The 17,546-nt window shown below is 36.3% G+C and overlaps 1 protein-coding gene across 5 annotated transcripts in view; it reads right to left on the minus strand.

Annotated features, from left to right (window-relative positions):
* Nucleotides 1-980: 980 nt before the first annotated feature.
* LOC124595874 (nudix hydrolase 8) overlaps nucleotides 981-17,546 on the minus strand; it is a 104,630-nt gene continuing 88,064 nt past the window's right edge. For 2 of the 5 annotated variants that reach the window (XM_047134780.1, XM_047134783.1), the window contains exon 6: nucleotides 981-1,693. In XM_047134780.1, the coding sequence (XP_046990736.1) occupies nucleotides 1,514-1,693 (180 nt within the window). In that variant the 3' untranslated portion in view covers nucleotides 981-1,513. Of the gene's footprint in view, nucleotides 1,694-6,512; nucleotides 6,631-11,749; nucleotides 11,810-17,546 lie in introns of those variants that run through there. The other 3 variants (XR_006978255.1, XM_047134781.1, XM_047134782.1) reach the window with 3 other exon arrangements.

Here is a 17,546-nt window from a genome sequence, read left to right on the forward strand (position 1 = left end):
GCACACTAATTCACAACCAAAATAATGGGAGTAAAAATTATTTCCATACAGATTATGCATCCCTGTCTAGGGTTCAGATGGGAGTGTTGTACTCTGGCACAAAAATCTATAACACATTGCTTGTACACATCAAGCATGAAATTAAAAATTCCCAAATATTAAAAAACAAAATAAAAAAAGTCTCATTGTCATTAGTCATACCTTCACAACATATCAGAATATTCAGGGATGTAAATTCTGCAAAATGTTAATGTTAATATTATACTAATGTGAGCATATACTTTGTCAGTGTATGGATAGCAGACAATATACAGTGTGAATAAATGCTTTGTCTGAATACATAAAAAAGTAGTTGAGTAGTGTAAGAGGATAAAAATCAGCTTTTTTTTTTCTTTCAAAGTAGCAGTTTTTCTCAAAATACACATATATAAAGTAAATTAGAAGTAATTTCCATAATTATCAGTGTGAACAGATTAGCACTAGTCATAATTTGTTGGTTAACTTTCATAAATAGCCATAGTGGCTGCATCTGCCTGTTAATGTCTAAGTTGACTCATTCCATATCCCTGAAAACTATCCTTCATTCATTCATGGGACATGATGTACAAATGAGGGCCAAGTACACAGACAGAAACCAATAGGAAATGAACAACGAATGTCAAAAGGAAGAAAGTGTGCACTACTGAGTACTAACTGTTCTTGTCACAAGAAAAATGGTCCATATCTCAATGAGTATTTGTTTCTGGGAATATATTTCTAGATTTCTTCTAATTTTGGTCAGAAGTGTTTCCTGTAATAATGTGGGACACTTTTTTTAATCACCCTGTATGGGTATTTCACTAGAACATGTGAAGACAGTATGCTGCCTAGAATGTCACATACACCTTATTGATTGATGTAGTTAGTAACTTCTGAACATTTTATTGCATCAACATGCCATGAAATCTCCATATATATCTAGGAAAGAAACAAGCTTAATGTTATTAGTGAAACTTATTTTATTGTTGGCTGATACAATAAAATGAAACCAACTGTATCACAATTAATTATAGAATAAATTATGGTAAAATAAAACTAACATCACAGTCATTCAAATAATGAAGTAATAGTTATATCTTGAATTAAATAATAATATGTATTACACTGCAACAGTTCCAGCCATTTCATCATAATTGGTTAGTGTGACATCAGTGTGTAATACAAATGCAACATGGTAATGATTATATGTTTGGATATATTTCATTAACTATTTTTGTCAACTGAGAAGGAATGACCACCATACTGTTACTTTTGCTACATACATTTAGTGATTTGTTTCCTTTATTTTGGATGCATCCTTCTTATTATCTATACTATATAAACATTGAGGTTTCTTAAGAAGTGGATGAATATTAACAAATGCAACATAGTAATGATTATATGTTTGGATATATTTCATTAACCATTTTTGTCAACTGAGAAGTAATGACCACTATACTGTTACTTTTGCTACATACATTTAGTGATTTGTTTCCTATATTTTGGATCCATCCTTCATATTATCTATACTATATAAACATTGAGGTTTCTTAAGAAGTGGATGAATATTTTTTACACATCCCACAATGCTTCCCGACTTCTCATATTCAAGATATTTTCTCAGGAAAAATCGGTTGGTTTCAATGACTCCAGGATCAGTCAAATAATCTGAAATCTGTTTGAAAATTCTATATTACAAAAGACAATAGAACAAATAGTGCAGTACTATATCTTCAAAATGTTTATATCTATTACTGTAACACATTTCAGATATATATCTAAAAACAAAGATGATGTAACTTACCAAATGAAAGTGTTGGTATGTTGATAGAGACACTAACAAACACAAACACACACACAAAATTCAAGCTTTTGCAACCTACGGTTGCTTCATCAGGAAAGAGGAAAGGAGAGGGAAAGAGGGAAGGAGAGGGAAAGACGAAAGGATGTGGGTTTTAAGGGAGAGGGTAAGGAGTCATTCCAATCCCGGGAGCGGAAAGACTTACCTTAGGGGGAAAAACGGACAGGTATACACACATACATATCCATCAGCACATATACAGACATATTCAGATATATTTACACATGCAATTATGTGTATTTCTATAACAGTGAAAATAAGTACAGCTGTTAACATTATCACAAATTTTTGCAACAGTAAAATACCATAATTTGGTCTTAATGTGGATGCCTTTATTACAATGACAAATTTCTTCCAGTTGAGTGATTCCACGTCCACCAAAGAAACTTTAATTACAGTGTTTATTTACTCTACAAAGAATGTTATCCATGAAAAATTCAATGTAGAATAACAACAATGATCTATAAAATCAACTGAGATTTCCTAAATGCTAAGGATTAGCATGTCAGTATCCAAACATCAACAGATGTTTTCCTCAACACAGTGCTGGAGAGGAAGGTTCACACATTACTGACACAGAAAACATGACTGCAACCACATGGCAAATCCTGAACAATGTAATTGTGAAATAATGATTGCCAACACCATAACAAAGTACTTTCGGTTTATTTACGCAACTCAGAAGTGTGTTACAAGTTAGCAGGGAGGCATGTTTATACTCTGATGCAATCTTTTCAGGTTATCGTCAACATAGCAGTGTCAGTTCAAAGCAACATTTCAATAAGTATTATTACTCATCATCTTCAGGCTTAAGGTGTCAAGTAGGTTACTTGTCAGACTGTTGCTTCAAGATAACGATGCCACTTGGCTGGTAATTCAAGAAGATTTTACCAGTGAAATTTTCTGAGAGAGTGTGTTCTCATAAGTTTATAATCGTTTTACTAAACCTCACCAGTCCTTTTCCTTCATCCCTTTTTCTCCCCCTTCAACATTTCTGCCACAAGAAGAAGCCAGTGGCTCCAAAAGCTTGGAAATTTCAATACTTGTATATATGTATTTTCCTCTCGTTGCTTTATGAGTAGCTTTTTTATCCACCCAGTTAAATTAAATTTACATTTAGTGCTATCTTCATGAGTGTCATGAAGACATATGTGTGAGTCTGAACAAGGCCATTAGCATCCAAGCTTGATGTCTATATCCAAGCTTGATGTATATGTCTGAACGGAATATAAATTAATAAAAACATGTAGCTTTCTTACTACTTTTTTAAACGTATGTTAGGTAGATGTCATCAATTACCTTTTCTTCAAGTTACCAACCAATTTTATTAAGTTATAATTAATTATTTAAGCTATGGAGATTAGGTGAACACTGTCAAAACACTCAACACAATATTCATTAACGGAGAATATGTTTTGCCCTGCACAGGAAAGTGTAGTTCTTGCCTTACATGAACTAATCTTGGTCATGTGACAGTGAGTAGCAGAGTCCAAGTGTAAAATGGTGTGTGTTGTTATTTCTCAGTAAATAATCAGACGCATGCTGCTTGAACTGGTGTGACTGATTTCAATTATAAGCAAAAATGAAATAAATTATTTTGTGTGGCAGACTTCAAAAAGGTAAAACAACATGGGATATAATCAACTGTGAAAGATATAGCCAAAAATTTAAAAAACAGTAATTTTATTAAGTCATTGAAAATTGATGACAACATAGTTAATTGCTAATGTACTAAACAACAACTTCAGAGATGCCATACAAAATTTAAAAGGGGAAACAAATCATCAGTGGTCAAAGCATGCCAACCACCCCACTCAATGTTCCTGGAACCAGTGACAAAAACAGAAGTCATAAAAATAATCCAAAAATTAAAACCCAAAAAATCCACAGGAGATGATGAAGTATTAAATTATTTAATAAAACATGTGAATGAAGAAATAATCAAACCTCTTTTGGATATTGCAAATTGCTAATTTAGAGAAGGGGTATTCCAGAAAAATTAAAAGTAAATAAAGTAGTACCAATATATATGAAAGGAGACAAAAATGATCCAAATAACTACAAGACCAGTGTCTTTAATCTCTGGTTTCTCAAAAATACTAGAGATGCTCATGCATAGTAGGTTGACCACATTCCTGAAGAAACACAGTATTCCGATTCCAGCATAACATGGTTTCCAAAAGCAGAAATCTACCAGAAACCGCCATCTCAAGCCTCACAGAATCCATTATAGATGCATTAGACAAAACAAACTCTGTCTGCTATGTTTCTGGATTTGTCTAAAGTGTTTGATCCAAAAACTTGAAAGCTATGGCATTCATAGACTTGCAGCCAAGTGGATAAAATCATACATCAGCAACAGAAAGCAGTAAGTGGAAACAGAAACTGGATGCAAATCTGAAATCAGAAACATTAAGTACAGAGTGCCTCAAGGATCTGCACTTGGCCCACTTCTGTTCAACAATATCGATGTTAGTCATAAAGACAAAAAATACTATATGCAGATGAAATGACACTAATGAATGTAGGAAAAAATCTGAAATCACTGGAAAGAAGTGTGTTTATGTCAAAGAAACACAGCACAGTGGCTTATACAAAATGACTTAATTTTAAATCTGAAAGAGACAATGTTCATGGTGTTCACAAATGGAGAAAAGGAAGAACACATAAATATATTCATAGATGAAACAAGACTGGAAGAGGTTACCACTATTAAATTTTTGGGGATTGCAGTTGACAATAAGCTCCGATGGAGTCAACATATAGATAATGTTGGCTGTAAATTAAGCACTGCAATATTTGTTATGAAACAGCTTGCACATTATGCCAACAAGAAGCTTCCATGTACAGCGCACCACGCTCTATTTGAGCCATACCTACACTATGGAATTATTGTTTGGGGAAACTCCAGCAGCAAAAATACAAAAAGAATATTTACATTGCAAAAAAAGCTTTTAGGACCATCTTGAACAAGAAGACTCATGCAGTACTGTTTTCCATAGTCTAAAAATACTGACATTTCCATCTCTATACATTAACAAAAAAAAAGACATTCCAAAAACTTTTAAAGGATCATTTAATGGAAAAAAGAATTTTTGTAGTGTAGAATAGTATATGTATCAATGAATGAAAAATGGTACTATTACTGTTATAGAAGTGCTGTAACTAAATAAACACATTATGAATATAAAGAGGGACACATTCCACATGGGAAAAATATATCTAAAAATAAAGATGATGTGACTTACCAAACGAAAGCGTTGGCATGTCGATAGACACACAAACATACACACAAAATTCAAGCTTTCGCAACCAACGGTTGCTTCGTCAGGAAAGAGGGAAGGAGAGGGAAAGACGAAAGGATGTGGGTTTTAAGGGAGAGGGCAAGGAGTCATTCCAATCCCGGGAGTGGAAAGACTTACCTTAGGGGGAAAATAAGGACAGGTATACACTCGCACACACACGCATATCCATCTGCACATACACAGACACAAGCAGACATGTCTGCTTGTGTCTGTGTATGTGCGGATGGATATATGTGTGTGTGTGTGTGTGTGTGTGTGTGTGTGTGTGTGTGTGTGTGTGTGTGTGTGTGCGAGTGTATACCTGTCCTTTTTTCCCCCTAAGGTAAGTCTTTCCACTCCCGGGATTGGAATGACTCCTTACCCTCTCCCTTAAAACCCACATCGTTTCATCTTTCCCTCTCCTTCCCTCTTTCCTGACAAAGCAACCGTTGGTTGCGAAAGCTTGAATTTTGTGTGTATGTTTGTGTTTGTTTGTGTGTCTATCGACATGCCAGCACTTTCGTTTGGTAATTCACATCATCTTTATTTTTAGATATATTTGAACACATTATGATATGTAAATAACATGAGAACATGAATATTAAGAGAAAAATGTAAATACCAGTATAACATAGTATGTAAATAATTCTCAGGACCTATAAAATGGGTGAAAAATATGCAACATTATTATAAGTATTGCCACTTTGGTGTATTAAATTGTAATGAATAGGTTAAATACTGCAAGAAAATAGATTTAAGTTGTCCTATATTACAAGTACACACTTTGTACAAAATGTAATCAAATGCGACCAAATAAAAATCAATGAATCAACTTCACTTTGAAATACACCTAAATACATAATTGATCAAGAACAAATACCGCAAATAACCACAAATTAATTATGTTCTTTACTTTTTAACGTTTTAGGGACTTTACATGAGACCTGAAATACACACATTACATACTCAATGAATGCTGGCAAAGTGAAATGAACAGTGTTATTGCTGAATGACAGCATCTCCTCCTATATATACAGGTGTTCAGTAAACAAAAATATGCAAGAACTGTTTTAATACATTTGACAGTTGCTATGTCATCCACACATAAATAAGAGGGACTTTAGATAGTTTATTTCATTTCCTCTGTCACATCTTAGAAAACATAATAGAGAAGGAGAGAGACAGCAGCTTGCACTGTTCCTCTTAACACAAATAATCGAAAGAGGTACAGTTGTATAAAGAAAATGATGAAGATCATTAGACAACACATCCTTTAATGGACAGTGCAACCAAAACTCAGTTACAATGTGTAAATTGTGTTTGTGTTCTTTTAGAAAGTAGGCACTTACTTCAGTGATCGTTTCGTCAACTAGCACATGGTGGCACTCCAAAATGCAACTGTTTATACCTCTGTTTCATCAGTGTAAACACAACAGTGCTGCTACTTTGGCTGAGACTACAGCTGGCCTTGTAAAGTAGCATAAAATTAGCAAGATAAGAACATCAGTGCTAAGATGAAACACATAAATTTTTTCAGGCTACCAAATACTGAATACTATAGATTTAGGGACATAATTATGACACTTACGTAGTTTCAAGAAATATGTTCCTGTATATCCTGACAATAAATCTCCCCATTGTTTGCAACACAATTACAAGAGTTTGCTTGCATGTTTATTATAAAAGACTCCCAGTAAATGAAAAAATTAAGACTCTTTGGTAGCCACTGCTCAACTCAATAAGACAGCAGTATATGCTGAAGAAAAATCAGAAGCAACCAAAAAAGTGACACTGGTACCAGAAGCAGTAAAAATCTAAATTAATGGTTATTCATGATTGATAAAATCCACATCTAGTTGTATTAAATTCTATTTTTCAATAAAAGGGCAGCACAACCAGGATTCAGAACAACAGTACAATCTTCAGGTGCATCTGAAAAATTACAGTTAAATGTGATGACTATATGTGTTCTCAAACTTTAAGAAAACCAATAAATCTTGTAGTAACATTTTAGAGAGGATAACACAACACGTACAGAATATCCATGTAAGTCAACTAAAAGAGAGTAACACAGTGATTCTCTGGCACACAGCATGTAAGCAGAAAATTCATCTTATATATTCTACGGCCACACAGTAAACCTCTAAAAGAATTGGGCCTACATAAAACACAATAGGTTCCCATACATAAAAGAGCATAACCACATTGAATGAAATAAAACATAAACAACCCATGAAATCAATGTAAACTTACAATGGTCCTCGCTTAAGCTTGTCACTAACATACGGCCATATGAAGTGGAGAAACCAGACTTTCGTAAAGTGAAACCAGGAAAAGGAGTAATAGAAAGTCTGTGCACCTGCAGGCATCAATGCATGTGTGATCTGTCCTCTTTATCTAAAGATTCTGACTTTCCTATTACACATACACACTTAATGAGTACAGTACTAAGTCCACACTGATGTTAAAATTCCAGGTGACAACCCATGTCCCAGCCACATAAATGAATGCAATCACAGGCACCATCTCGTTGTTGTTGTTGTTGTTGTGGTCTTCAGTCCTGAGACTGGTTTGATGCAGCTCTCCATGCTACTCTGTCCTGTGCAAGATTCTTCATCTCCCAGTATCTACTGCAAACTACACCCTTCTGAATCTGCTTGGTGTATTCACCTCTTGGTCTCCCTCTACAATTTTTACCCTCCATGCTGCCCTCCAATGATTAATTTGTGATCCCTTGGTGCCTCAGAATATGTCCTATCAACCGGACCCTTCTTCTTGTCAAGTTGTGCCACAAACTCCTCTTCTCCCTAATTCTATTCAATACCTCCTAATTAGTTATGTGATCTACCCATCTAATCTTCAGCATTATTCTGTAGCACCACATTTCGAAAGCTTCTATTCTCTTCTTGTCCAAAATATTTACCGTCCATGTTTCACTTCCATACATGGCTACACTCCATACAAATACTTTCAGAAACGACTTCCTGACACTTAAATCTATACTCGATGTTAACAAATTTCTCTTCTTCAGAAACGCTTTCCTTCCCATTGCCAGTCTACATTTTATATCCTCTCTACTTAAACCATCATCAGTTATTTGCTCCCCAAATAGCAAAACTCCTTTACTACTTTAAGTGTCTCATTTCATAATCTAATTCCCTCAGCATCACCTGACTTAATCTGACTACATTCCATTATACTCATTTTGCTTTTGTTGATGTTCATCTTATGTCCTCCTTTCAAGACACTCATAGCTAAGTGATAATCTGATATCCCTGTTATCATTACATCTAAAACATCACAAGATAACACTATTACCAACACACTAACACTGATCATGTACAAGAGAGACACCTGCAGAACACCAGTTACAAGATGCACAGGTGCAACCAAAATGAAGTAAATGGACATACCTCCTACAAAGCCACTTACAAAGTAAGATATCACCATGTGACAGCACAGACAAGGTAAACTAATATCTGTTGGACTCAAATGTTAAAAGAAAATTTCCATTTCATGTAGATCACTAACACAACAGCCCATGTAGATCACTAATACAACAGCCCGTGTAGATCACTAACACAACAGCAGTATTATTAAAACCACAATTTAAAAAACTATATTAAGAATCCATTTAAAAATGAAAACATACTACTGGAAGATGAATCTTCGATAGAAAAGCTTGTAACCAACACTAACCCAATGAATGCATAATGCAAGAACCAGTCAACTGCACAGAGGTCCACCAGACCACAACCCCCTGCATAAGCCACTATATTTGCTTTGTTCACTCTGGGGAAAACTTTCTAACTGTATATCAAAACATGGATATGTGCTTCTTATTCCTTCAGTTAAACGAGTTTTCACAATTATCTGACAGACAATCCAATAAAGTGCTTCAAGTGCATTTACAGAACCATTCATCTTAAAAAGGAGGCAGATATTTGCATCTTCAATTTTTTGGTCCTGTCCTCCTCAGTTGCGCGTAATACTACGGTGTGTTGATGATTTTCACTTATGGACCGTCTGACAGCAACTGAATAAAACACAATTTTAGTGCCATACGCGTTTCGCCTTTATTTTCTGCAAGGCATCATCAGTGGCCTGTAATATGTACATATGTTAGCTATTTTATTTAGATTTTTGTCACTGTGCCTATAGGTTATAAACAGTTCTGGTGGTTGGTATTTCCTATTAAGTAGTAATGTTTTGAACTGTACTTACAGGTTGCGTAGACAGTTTCTTATATATTACGCTCCTGTTACATTTTTGGTCTTATTCTTCTTCCTATGAGCGCCAATTTGCTGTTTTTTTCTGCATTCCACAGCACTATGCACTGAACGCTTTTTTTAATGCAATGTTTTGGTTTCTGTTGGCGACTGTCAAATGTTTTTGCCAAAGATCGAATATTACTGCCAAACTTATGAGTGTAACTATCGAAGTATCTGTGGTCTGTTGGTGTATGCATTTGTGTGTGTGTGTGTGTGTGTGTGTGTGTGTGTGTGTGTGTGTTTTTTTTGGTGTCATATTATTTTATTTTATTGTATTTAATTATTTATTTTAGTTTATGTCCTGTGTATGTGTGTGTGTGTTTTGGTGTGATATATATATATATATATTTTTTGTGTGTCTGTCTGTATTTTGGTGTTATGCATTTTTTTTTTTTTTTTTTTTTTTTTTTTTTTTTTTTTTTTTTTTTTTGGTGGGGGGGGGGGGGGGCTGTTGTGTGTGTGTGTGTGTGCGTGTGTGTGTGTGTGTGTGTGTGTGTGTGTGTGTGTATTTTGGTGGTATATACTTTTTTTTATGTTATCATTTCCTTTATTAAGTGTAGTAAGGAGCCTGTGCTGATGTGTGTTTGTTCATTTATCACATGTTTGTTTTCTGCTATGGCTTTCTGGATGTGGAAGTTTTCTTGCATTTGTATAAGATGTTTGTCATGGTTGCTTATTCTCATTATTTTCATTTCTTGTTCCATGTTTGTAGGATGATGGTTGTAGTGTTTTAAATGCTCTGCAAATGTGGAATGGTTTGTTTCATACTTCCAACATCTGATATGTTCTTTGTATCTTGTTTCAAAATTCCTGCATGTCATGCCTATGTATACTGCATCACAACTTTGACATTCAAGTTTATATATTCCTGATTGTTGGAATTTGTCCCTCTTGGTAGCTGGCTGGCTTAGGTGTGATTGAAGGGTTTGCCCAGGCTTATATGCTATTTTGAAGCCCTGTCTCTTTAGGATGTTTGCAACTCTGTGTGTTAGTTTATGTGTGTAGGTCATGGTGTACCATCTGGTTCTTTTCTGTGTGGTGTTGTCATTGTGTGTGTTTGTTGAGTGTGTTTGTAAGTTTTCAGCTTGTGAGTGCTTTTGTATTGTGGAAATGTTGTGTTTGTTTTTTATTTGTGTTTTTATTTTTTGATTGAGCCTGTGTACCACATGTGTGTCATACCCGTTGTTCCTAGCTATTTGTATGATCGTGTTCATTTCTTGTTCATAGTTTCTCTTACTGAGTGGGATTCTGTTTAATCTATGTAACATGTGTCTTAGTGCTGCAAATTTCTGGCTTTGGGGGTGGTTGGATGTGGAATGTATTATTGTGTCCGTGGCTGTTGGTTTTCTAAAGATGTTAAATGTATGTTTTCCATTTTCTTTTTTAATTGTAATGTCAAGAAAATTTATTTGATTTTCTTTTTCTTTTTCAAGTGTGAATTTTATGTTCTTATGAGCTTTGTTTATTTCTGAATGGAGTTCATCTATTTTTTCACTTGGCTCATCTACCAAACAAATAATGTCATCCACGTATCTGTACCAATATATGATTTTGAAACTTTCATTTGTGGTTATCTTATCAAATATCTGATTTTCAAGGTGACTGATGAAAATGTTTGCTAGTGTTCCTGATATTGGGGATCCCATGGGCAGTCCATCCGTTTGTAGATAATATTCTTCCTCAAACTGAAAGTAGTTTTGTTCAGTTGTCAGTCTGAGCATATCTGTTATTTCTTTTATTGTGTCTGTGGTGAGGTTGCTGTGGGATGAGAGATTTTGTTCTATGATTTCTATTGTTTCTGTGATAGGGATGGAGGTATACATATTTTCTATATCGAATGAAATCAGTGATGCTGTGTGTGGTACCTGTATGTTCTGTATAGGAAACCTAATAGAAAATATACAGAACATACAGGTACCACACACAGCATCACTGATTTCATTCGATATAGAAAATGTTCTGTATAGGAAACCTAATAGAACTTAATGGATCTTACAAAGATACAGCAGTAACAACAGAGACAGTCCAGAAGGTAGAATTCGCTCAAGGTTCGATTGAAAACTCAATACAGCTGTATAAGATATGATAGCTGTATAAGATATGATAGCAAAATTAATACGAAATGTTGCAATACAGATTTACAATAGGAAAAGTTACAGAGACAATATGAGCTCTATTGGAGAAGTTTAAGTATGCAGAGAGGGAGCTTCTTTAAACATGAAGGAAAGAGTGCTGGTGTTTTAGTGACGAGCATTCCTTACAGAAACAATGCTACATTCATGCTGCCTCACCATTTATTTGCTCAAAGAATTTCACCAATGTGTGTCACTTTTGGATGGTGCCAATCTCCTTGATGAAGTTCACTGTAGTTTAATCTGCAACCGGAAATGCGAGCCATTGAATGGCTGTGTATGGACATCTTTGAGTGATACTGAGAAACTTTAAGACTTTGCATTTACAGAACTGATAATAGTGAGCTTTTGCTTGAACTCAATAGATGAGATGTTTCTTTTGTTTTGTGAGCTACACGCTGCTTTATAAATCTGTTAGGCAAGTGGTGTAAAAATTTATAACTTTTAGGTACACAACAAACAGTACTCTGAATTACCCAAACAACTTGTTTCAGAACAATAATGCAATTTTGTGGAGATTTTGGCTCTGAGCTGTACCAAGTACTGGTTAGAATACAACAAATGATGCATATTATAAAAGATTTTGTATGTTAAACAATTGATTTCATCAGGTTACCTTCCATTAGGAACTTGGGTGCACTCAATGACTGTTTTATGACTTTCAAATGATATAGCACAGCAATCAGTCATCCTTTTCCTGCACATTTTATTTGGAAAACCTAGATTTCAGCTAGTCCCTAGCCATTATCAATGACTGATAATCAATAATGGCTAAGCTTTAGACGAAATCTAGATTTGCCGAATAAAACCTGCAAGAAAAGGATGACTGGCTGCTGTTTTTCATCACTTGAAAAACAATTGATTTTTTGAATACACATTATTATTTAAAACAATAACTATTAAGTTACTGTCATTCTTTCCTTACTCTTTTCAAAGCAGCAAGAACTTTATTTTCATGTCTAGACAAGCTGAAATGTAGAAAAGAAGAATGTAGGTTACGAGATCAGGTTTCAGGCATTTTCTAGATATTGATCAAAGTAGTTAATAAGCCCTGATGGCATAGTAGTCACAGCAACAATGACAATGTGACAAACCCGTTGTCGCACAACGTGTTTGCACACACTCAAATCCTTGCACCAGTGTGCCGTAGCATGCCATTACAGGAGCCAATCCAAAATGGTGCAACCCATCGACAAAGTGGAATGTACTGTGGTAATCTGTTTTCTGCATTTGGAAGGAATGAAGCTGCAACAATTCACATTGAGTTCGTGGAAGTGTATGGCAACAATGCACCATTGTATGACACAGTGGTTGTGAGTATAGACACGTTCACTATGGTCAAACAAGTCTGAATGACGAAGAATGAAGTGACAGACTGTCCTTCTATAAAGAATCGAGAACTGCAAGAGAAGTGAAAGTCCTGGTGCTTGAAAACTGCATTTCACAATTGAGGCAGTGGTGGAAAAAGCGAACATAAGTAAAAATGTTACAAATGTGTCAGTCTAATCCAGGTAACTTCTTTAACTGCCTAATCATCATGGATGAGTGCTGCATGTATCACTATGACCATGAGACAAATGAGAAAAGCAAGCAGTGGAAACGTGTGAATCCACCACTGCCAAAAAAGACCCAACCAGCATTGGACACGGTGATGCTGAACATTTTATTAAGCCTGCCTTTGTGTGGTTGTAATGTTACGTGTACATAGGTAAATTTTTTGGCTTCCTAGAATTGGTATGAGGTGAGGGGAATTTGTTTTGTGAATGAATGCAAGCCAATACGCCCAGGAACAGCATGGCCAGTTCAGGCCAAGCAACCTCAGCTGGTCAGCCCATGTATGAAGGGGTGCAGTGCTTGGCCGGAAATGAGTCAAACCCAGTGCATGGAGAATGTGGATGGCAGAGCTCAATTAGACACAGGACAGACAATGCACTAGAAGTGGCAAAGTGCAAGACAGACTGAAATATGGCTACCTACAGCTCTTAGAAATTCTATACCATATTTTACGAACCACAAGACACTACGAACTATACTATGCACCTTAGTTTTTAAGCAGTTTTTGAAAAAAGTAATATTTTTACCATTTTTATTATTAGATTTCAAAGCCAGACTAAAAAAAATCTTAGTTTATAAAACCATACTTACCTTTAATATTCCTGAAAATTGTCATCTGAACTTTCTTCTTCTTGTTCTTCTTCATCCTGTTTATGATCATCATTGTACTCATCACATATAAGATGGTCTTCACTGCCGTCTAGAGCGTTACTTATGCTGCAGTTCTTGAAAGATTTAACAATAGTGTCCTCTCTCATTCTAGACCATGACTGTTTTATCTGCTGACACACTTGTTTTATTGTAGGTCATTTTGAAGCTCCAGACGGCATGAATTCATGTTGGCTTTAATCCATCATCCATTTGTTCCATTCCTCTCTCATACATACTTTAAATGGTCTATTTATCAAGACATCAAGAGGTTGCAATTGTGAAGTAAGTCCTCCCACAATAACTGCAAGCTCTTTATTTCCCTGTCTCAATTTTTCTTTCATTGAAATCAAACAATGGAAAATCCAGGATGGAATGTAACAATATCATAAGAAGGAAAGTTGCTACTCACCGTATAGCAGAGATACTGAGTTGCAGATAGGAACAACAAAAAGATTTTGACACTTAAAGCTTTTGGGCAATGGTCTTCGTCAACAATACACACACATACGCACACACACATTCATGCAAACACAACTCACACACGACTCTTGTGTGCAAGTTGTGTTTGCATTCAATTCAAATTGTAACTGGACTATTTTTAGCTATACATTATACATCAAATATTGAAATAGCATTTAGTAGTGTAGTTCACATCTGCCGAGACGTAAATAATGGCTGAATTATTCGAACGTTACATGCAAATGGAGCTTCTATATTTTTTATTTGTATTTATTTACATGTCGGACGAGGAATTTACTATGGATCTTACATATACATACACACCTGAATAATTGGTACAGTAATCCTATTCTTAGTTATAGCAACTGCATTTATAGGATACGTTTTATCTTGTGTGCAAGTTGTGTTTGCATGAGTGTGTGTGTGTGTGCATTTGTGTCTATTGTTGACAAAGGCCATTGGCTGAAAGCTTTAAGTGTGAAAATCTTTTTGTTGTGCCTATCTGCTACACAGGATCTCTGCTATATGGTGAGTAGCAACTTTCCTTCTCGTAATATTTTTCTTTTACTGAATTTTTCAAATTACTACTAAACTGACCGAGCACAAGAAATGAACCCTTCTTCAATAAAGCACCTTTCCTTCTTGCCCATACTCTGTTAATCCATAATTTCATACCACATTTGTCCATCCACTGCTTGTTATGTATGTGAACAGCAACACCTGGTGGTATTTCAGAAGGTTTCAGCATTGTTTTGCACTTGCAAATGATGACTGGATTAAGTTCATTCAGTACCATCAGGGCAACTTGAATGGACAATAGTGTAGTGCATTTTTTCATGTCCCTTTTTTGTAGTTACAGTTTAAGCACCTTTCATGGCAATAATTCTGTTACTCGACATATCAAATGTCAAAGGAGTTTTGTCCATATTCGTTGTTTGACTCAGTTCCATACTCATTTTCTTTTGACATTGAATAATGAAGTGATGGAAAGGTAATATTTCCTCTTCATACCCTTGTGGCATTTCCTGGGATATTTTGGTTTTGGTTCACATTTATGACCATGACAATTCGCAAAACCTGTAGCACCAACCAACTTCACCAATCAAGTCCCTTAACTTCCAATGTAGTGCTAGCTTTTGAGCATGTATTTGAATCATTTTTGTGTTAATTCCAATGCCATTTTGATGGTATCCTTGAATTCGTTTAAATACGTCATCTTCCAATTTCGATTATTTTGCATTTAGTCGTCCTCATTTTTTTCAGTTCTTCTTCACTATCCAGCTAATTGCAAATGGTTTTTTTTCTGTTGGTGGAAGGCCAAAATGCTGCTCACATGCTCTGTTTTCACATCCTTCTCCAATATATGGCCCACATCATATGAATACATTTTATTTTTTTCCATTAAAAAATTAGCTACTAACAAAAATATTGTACTGTTACCAATATCCCTACTCACAAATTCAAGTTCACTGGCGCTGTAGACTGCAATGACATGTCATAGCTAGACAGTGTTCTGGGTTTGTGATGGCGGTGCGGGAGGGAGACAGTGTTAACAAGCTTGTGAATCCTCGCAGCTCATATTTGTGGCACCGGTGCACTGCTGCTGCCAGTTGAATCCAATGTTGCAAGAAAGAGACAGGTTTCCCATGGCATGGACCATATATGGCCAATTTTAAGACTGGCAGGAATTTTAAATCAAACACTGCACATTTTTATATTGATTTAGAGTATAAGACACACCTGAATTTTGGAAATAATTTTTTGAAGGAAAAGGTGCATCTTATATTCCATAAAATACAGTAATAAAACACAGTTCCATAACAAAGCAAATCTGAATACATTGGCAATCTCAGAGGTGCATCTAATGAAACAATAATATTTTCAATAATTTAAAAACTACAAAGGTTAATATTATACATTGACCAAATACCTCAGATAATATTGCTGAACTGCCCCTACCATCCCGGAAAGCTAGTATGTGTGACTGTTTTATTTACTGATTTATTATATACTCATATCTTTTCATTATGCAAATGTTTGACAGAACATCATACTCTCCACAATAACACAGCAACTAAATGCATTTTGAATACCTCATATCTTATCACACTTGTATAGTTATTTATGAAATATGTTACTAATTTTGACAATAACTTCCTTTAAACATGATTATAGTAAGAAAAAAAACAATGTACTTTAAAATTGATCAACTGCATGTGTTAGCTGACATCACCAACGAAGAGAGTGCCTAAAGACACTTGACATTTGTTTGTCATTTAATACGAACACATATAAGCATGAATGCTGTCTTATTTATTTATGAACAAACATTATTTACATTTATTGCGAATGTCTGTGTAGTAACCAAGTAATACATGAACCCAATCCAAGTAACACAAATATGACTTTATCATAAACCTCTGAACAATAATGGAAATAAACTTCTCATGAATCCACACATAACAGGACACAGAACTGATGTGACAGGTATATCTGGTAGAACACAGAGCAAGTCCAGTCAATGCTGCTTCATGCACATATGTGAGTGAGTCACTGGCAAGCAGCACGGTGTAGACTGCACTGCATGCATGCCTCCCACAGGCGGCCTCCAGCGGCCGGCCTGAGCTGATACAGTTGGCAGCCAATTCAAGCACATGTGCATGGTGACACTACAGCCAGTGCACTCACACTCACATGCACTAGTAGCAGGATACAGCACACCTCTCGCTTGTGCGAAGTGGGCACCCAGACTATGGAGGAGAGACACATCCATCGAATCCGGAGCGGTGGCGGCAGCTGGGGCTGACAGAGGGAGTGGGACGATGTCCTGGGTGGGCACTGGAGCATAGGGCTGGAATGCGCAGGGGTGTGCACATGCTGGAGGGTGGTGGGCCTGTGCAGCACCTGACAACAGCACTGGAGAGGGGGGTGTCACTGCCATTTCAGTGTCATCAGCAGCAGTCCGATCCCAGTGTGGAGAAGATGGAGCTGGGCCTACTGGCAAGGGTGGCTGAGGCGATGATGATGATGAAGAGCCCAGTGGAGGAGATCTGACGGGAACAGCAAACTGTGGCAACAGACCCAGGCCCAAAGATGGACTGGTGTCCAGCACCCTGAAGCTGCAACCCAGGGCACAGTACATGGAGGAGGCAGCCGATGGGACGGGGTCACCTCTGCAGCAGATGATGACAGACTCGAGGTGGAGGGTGGCAGGGTGGGCTGCAGTTACAAGGGCTGCAACATACAAACCAGTAGCTTCTGGCAGCAAGCATGGGGGCAACTGATGATTGTGGCATGCCACCAGCCCATTGGCCAT

Source organism: Schistocerca americana, chromosome 2 (assembly GCF_021461395.2).
Source record: "Schistocerca americana isolate TAMUIC-IGC-003095 chromosome 2, iqSchAmer2.1, whole genome shotgun sequence".
In the NCBI taxonomy this organism is placed as follows: Eukaryota; Metazoa; Arthropoda; class Insecta; order Orthoptera; family Acrididae; genus Schistocerca; species Schistocerca americana.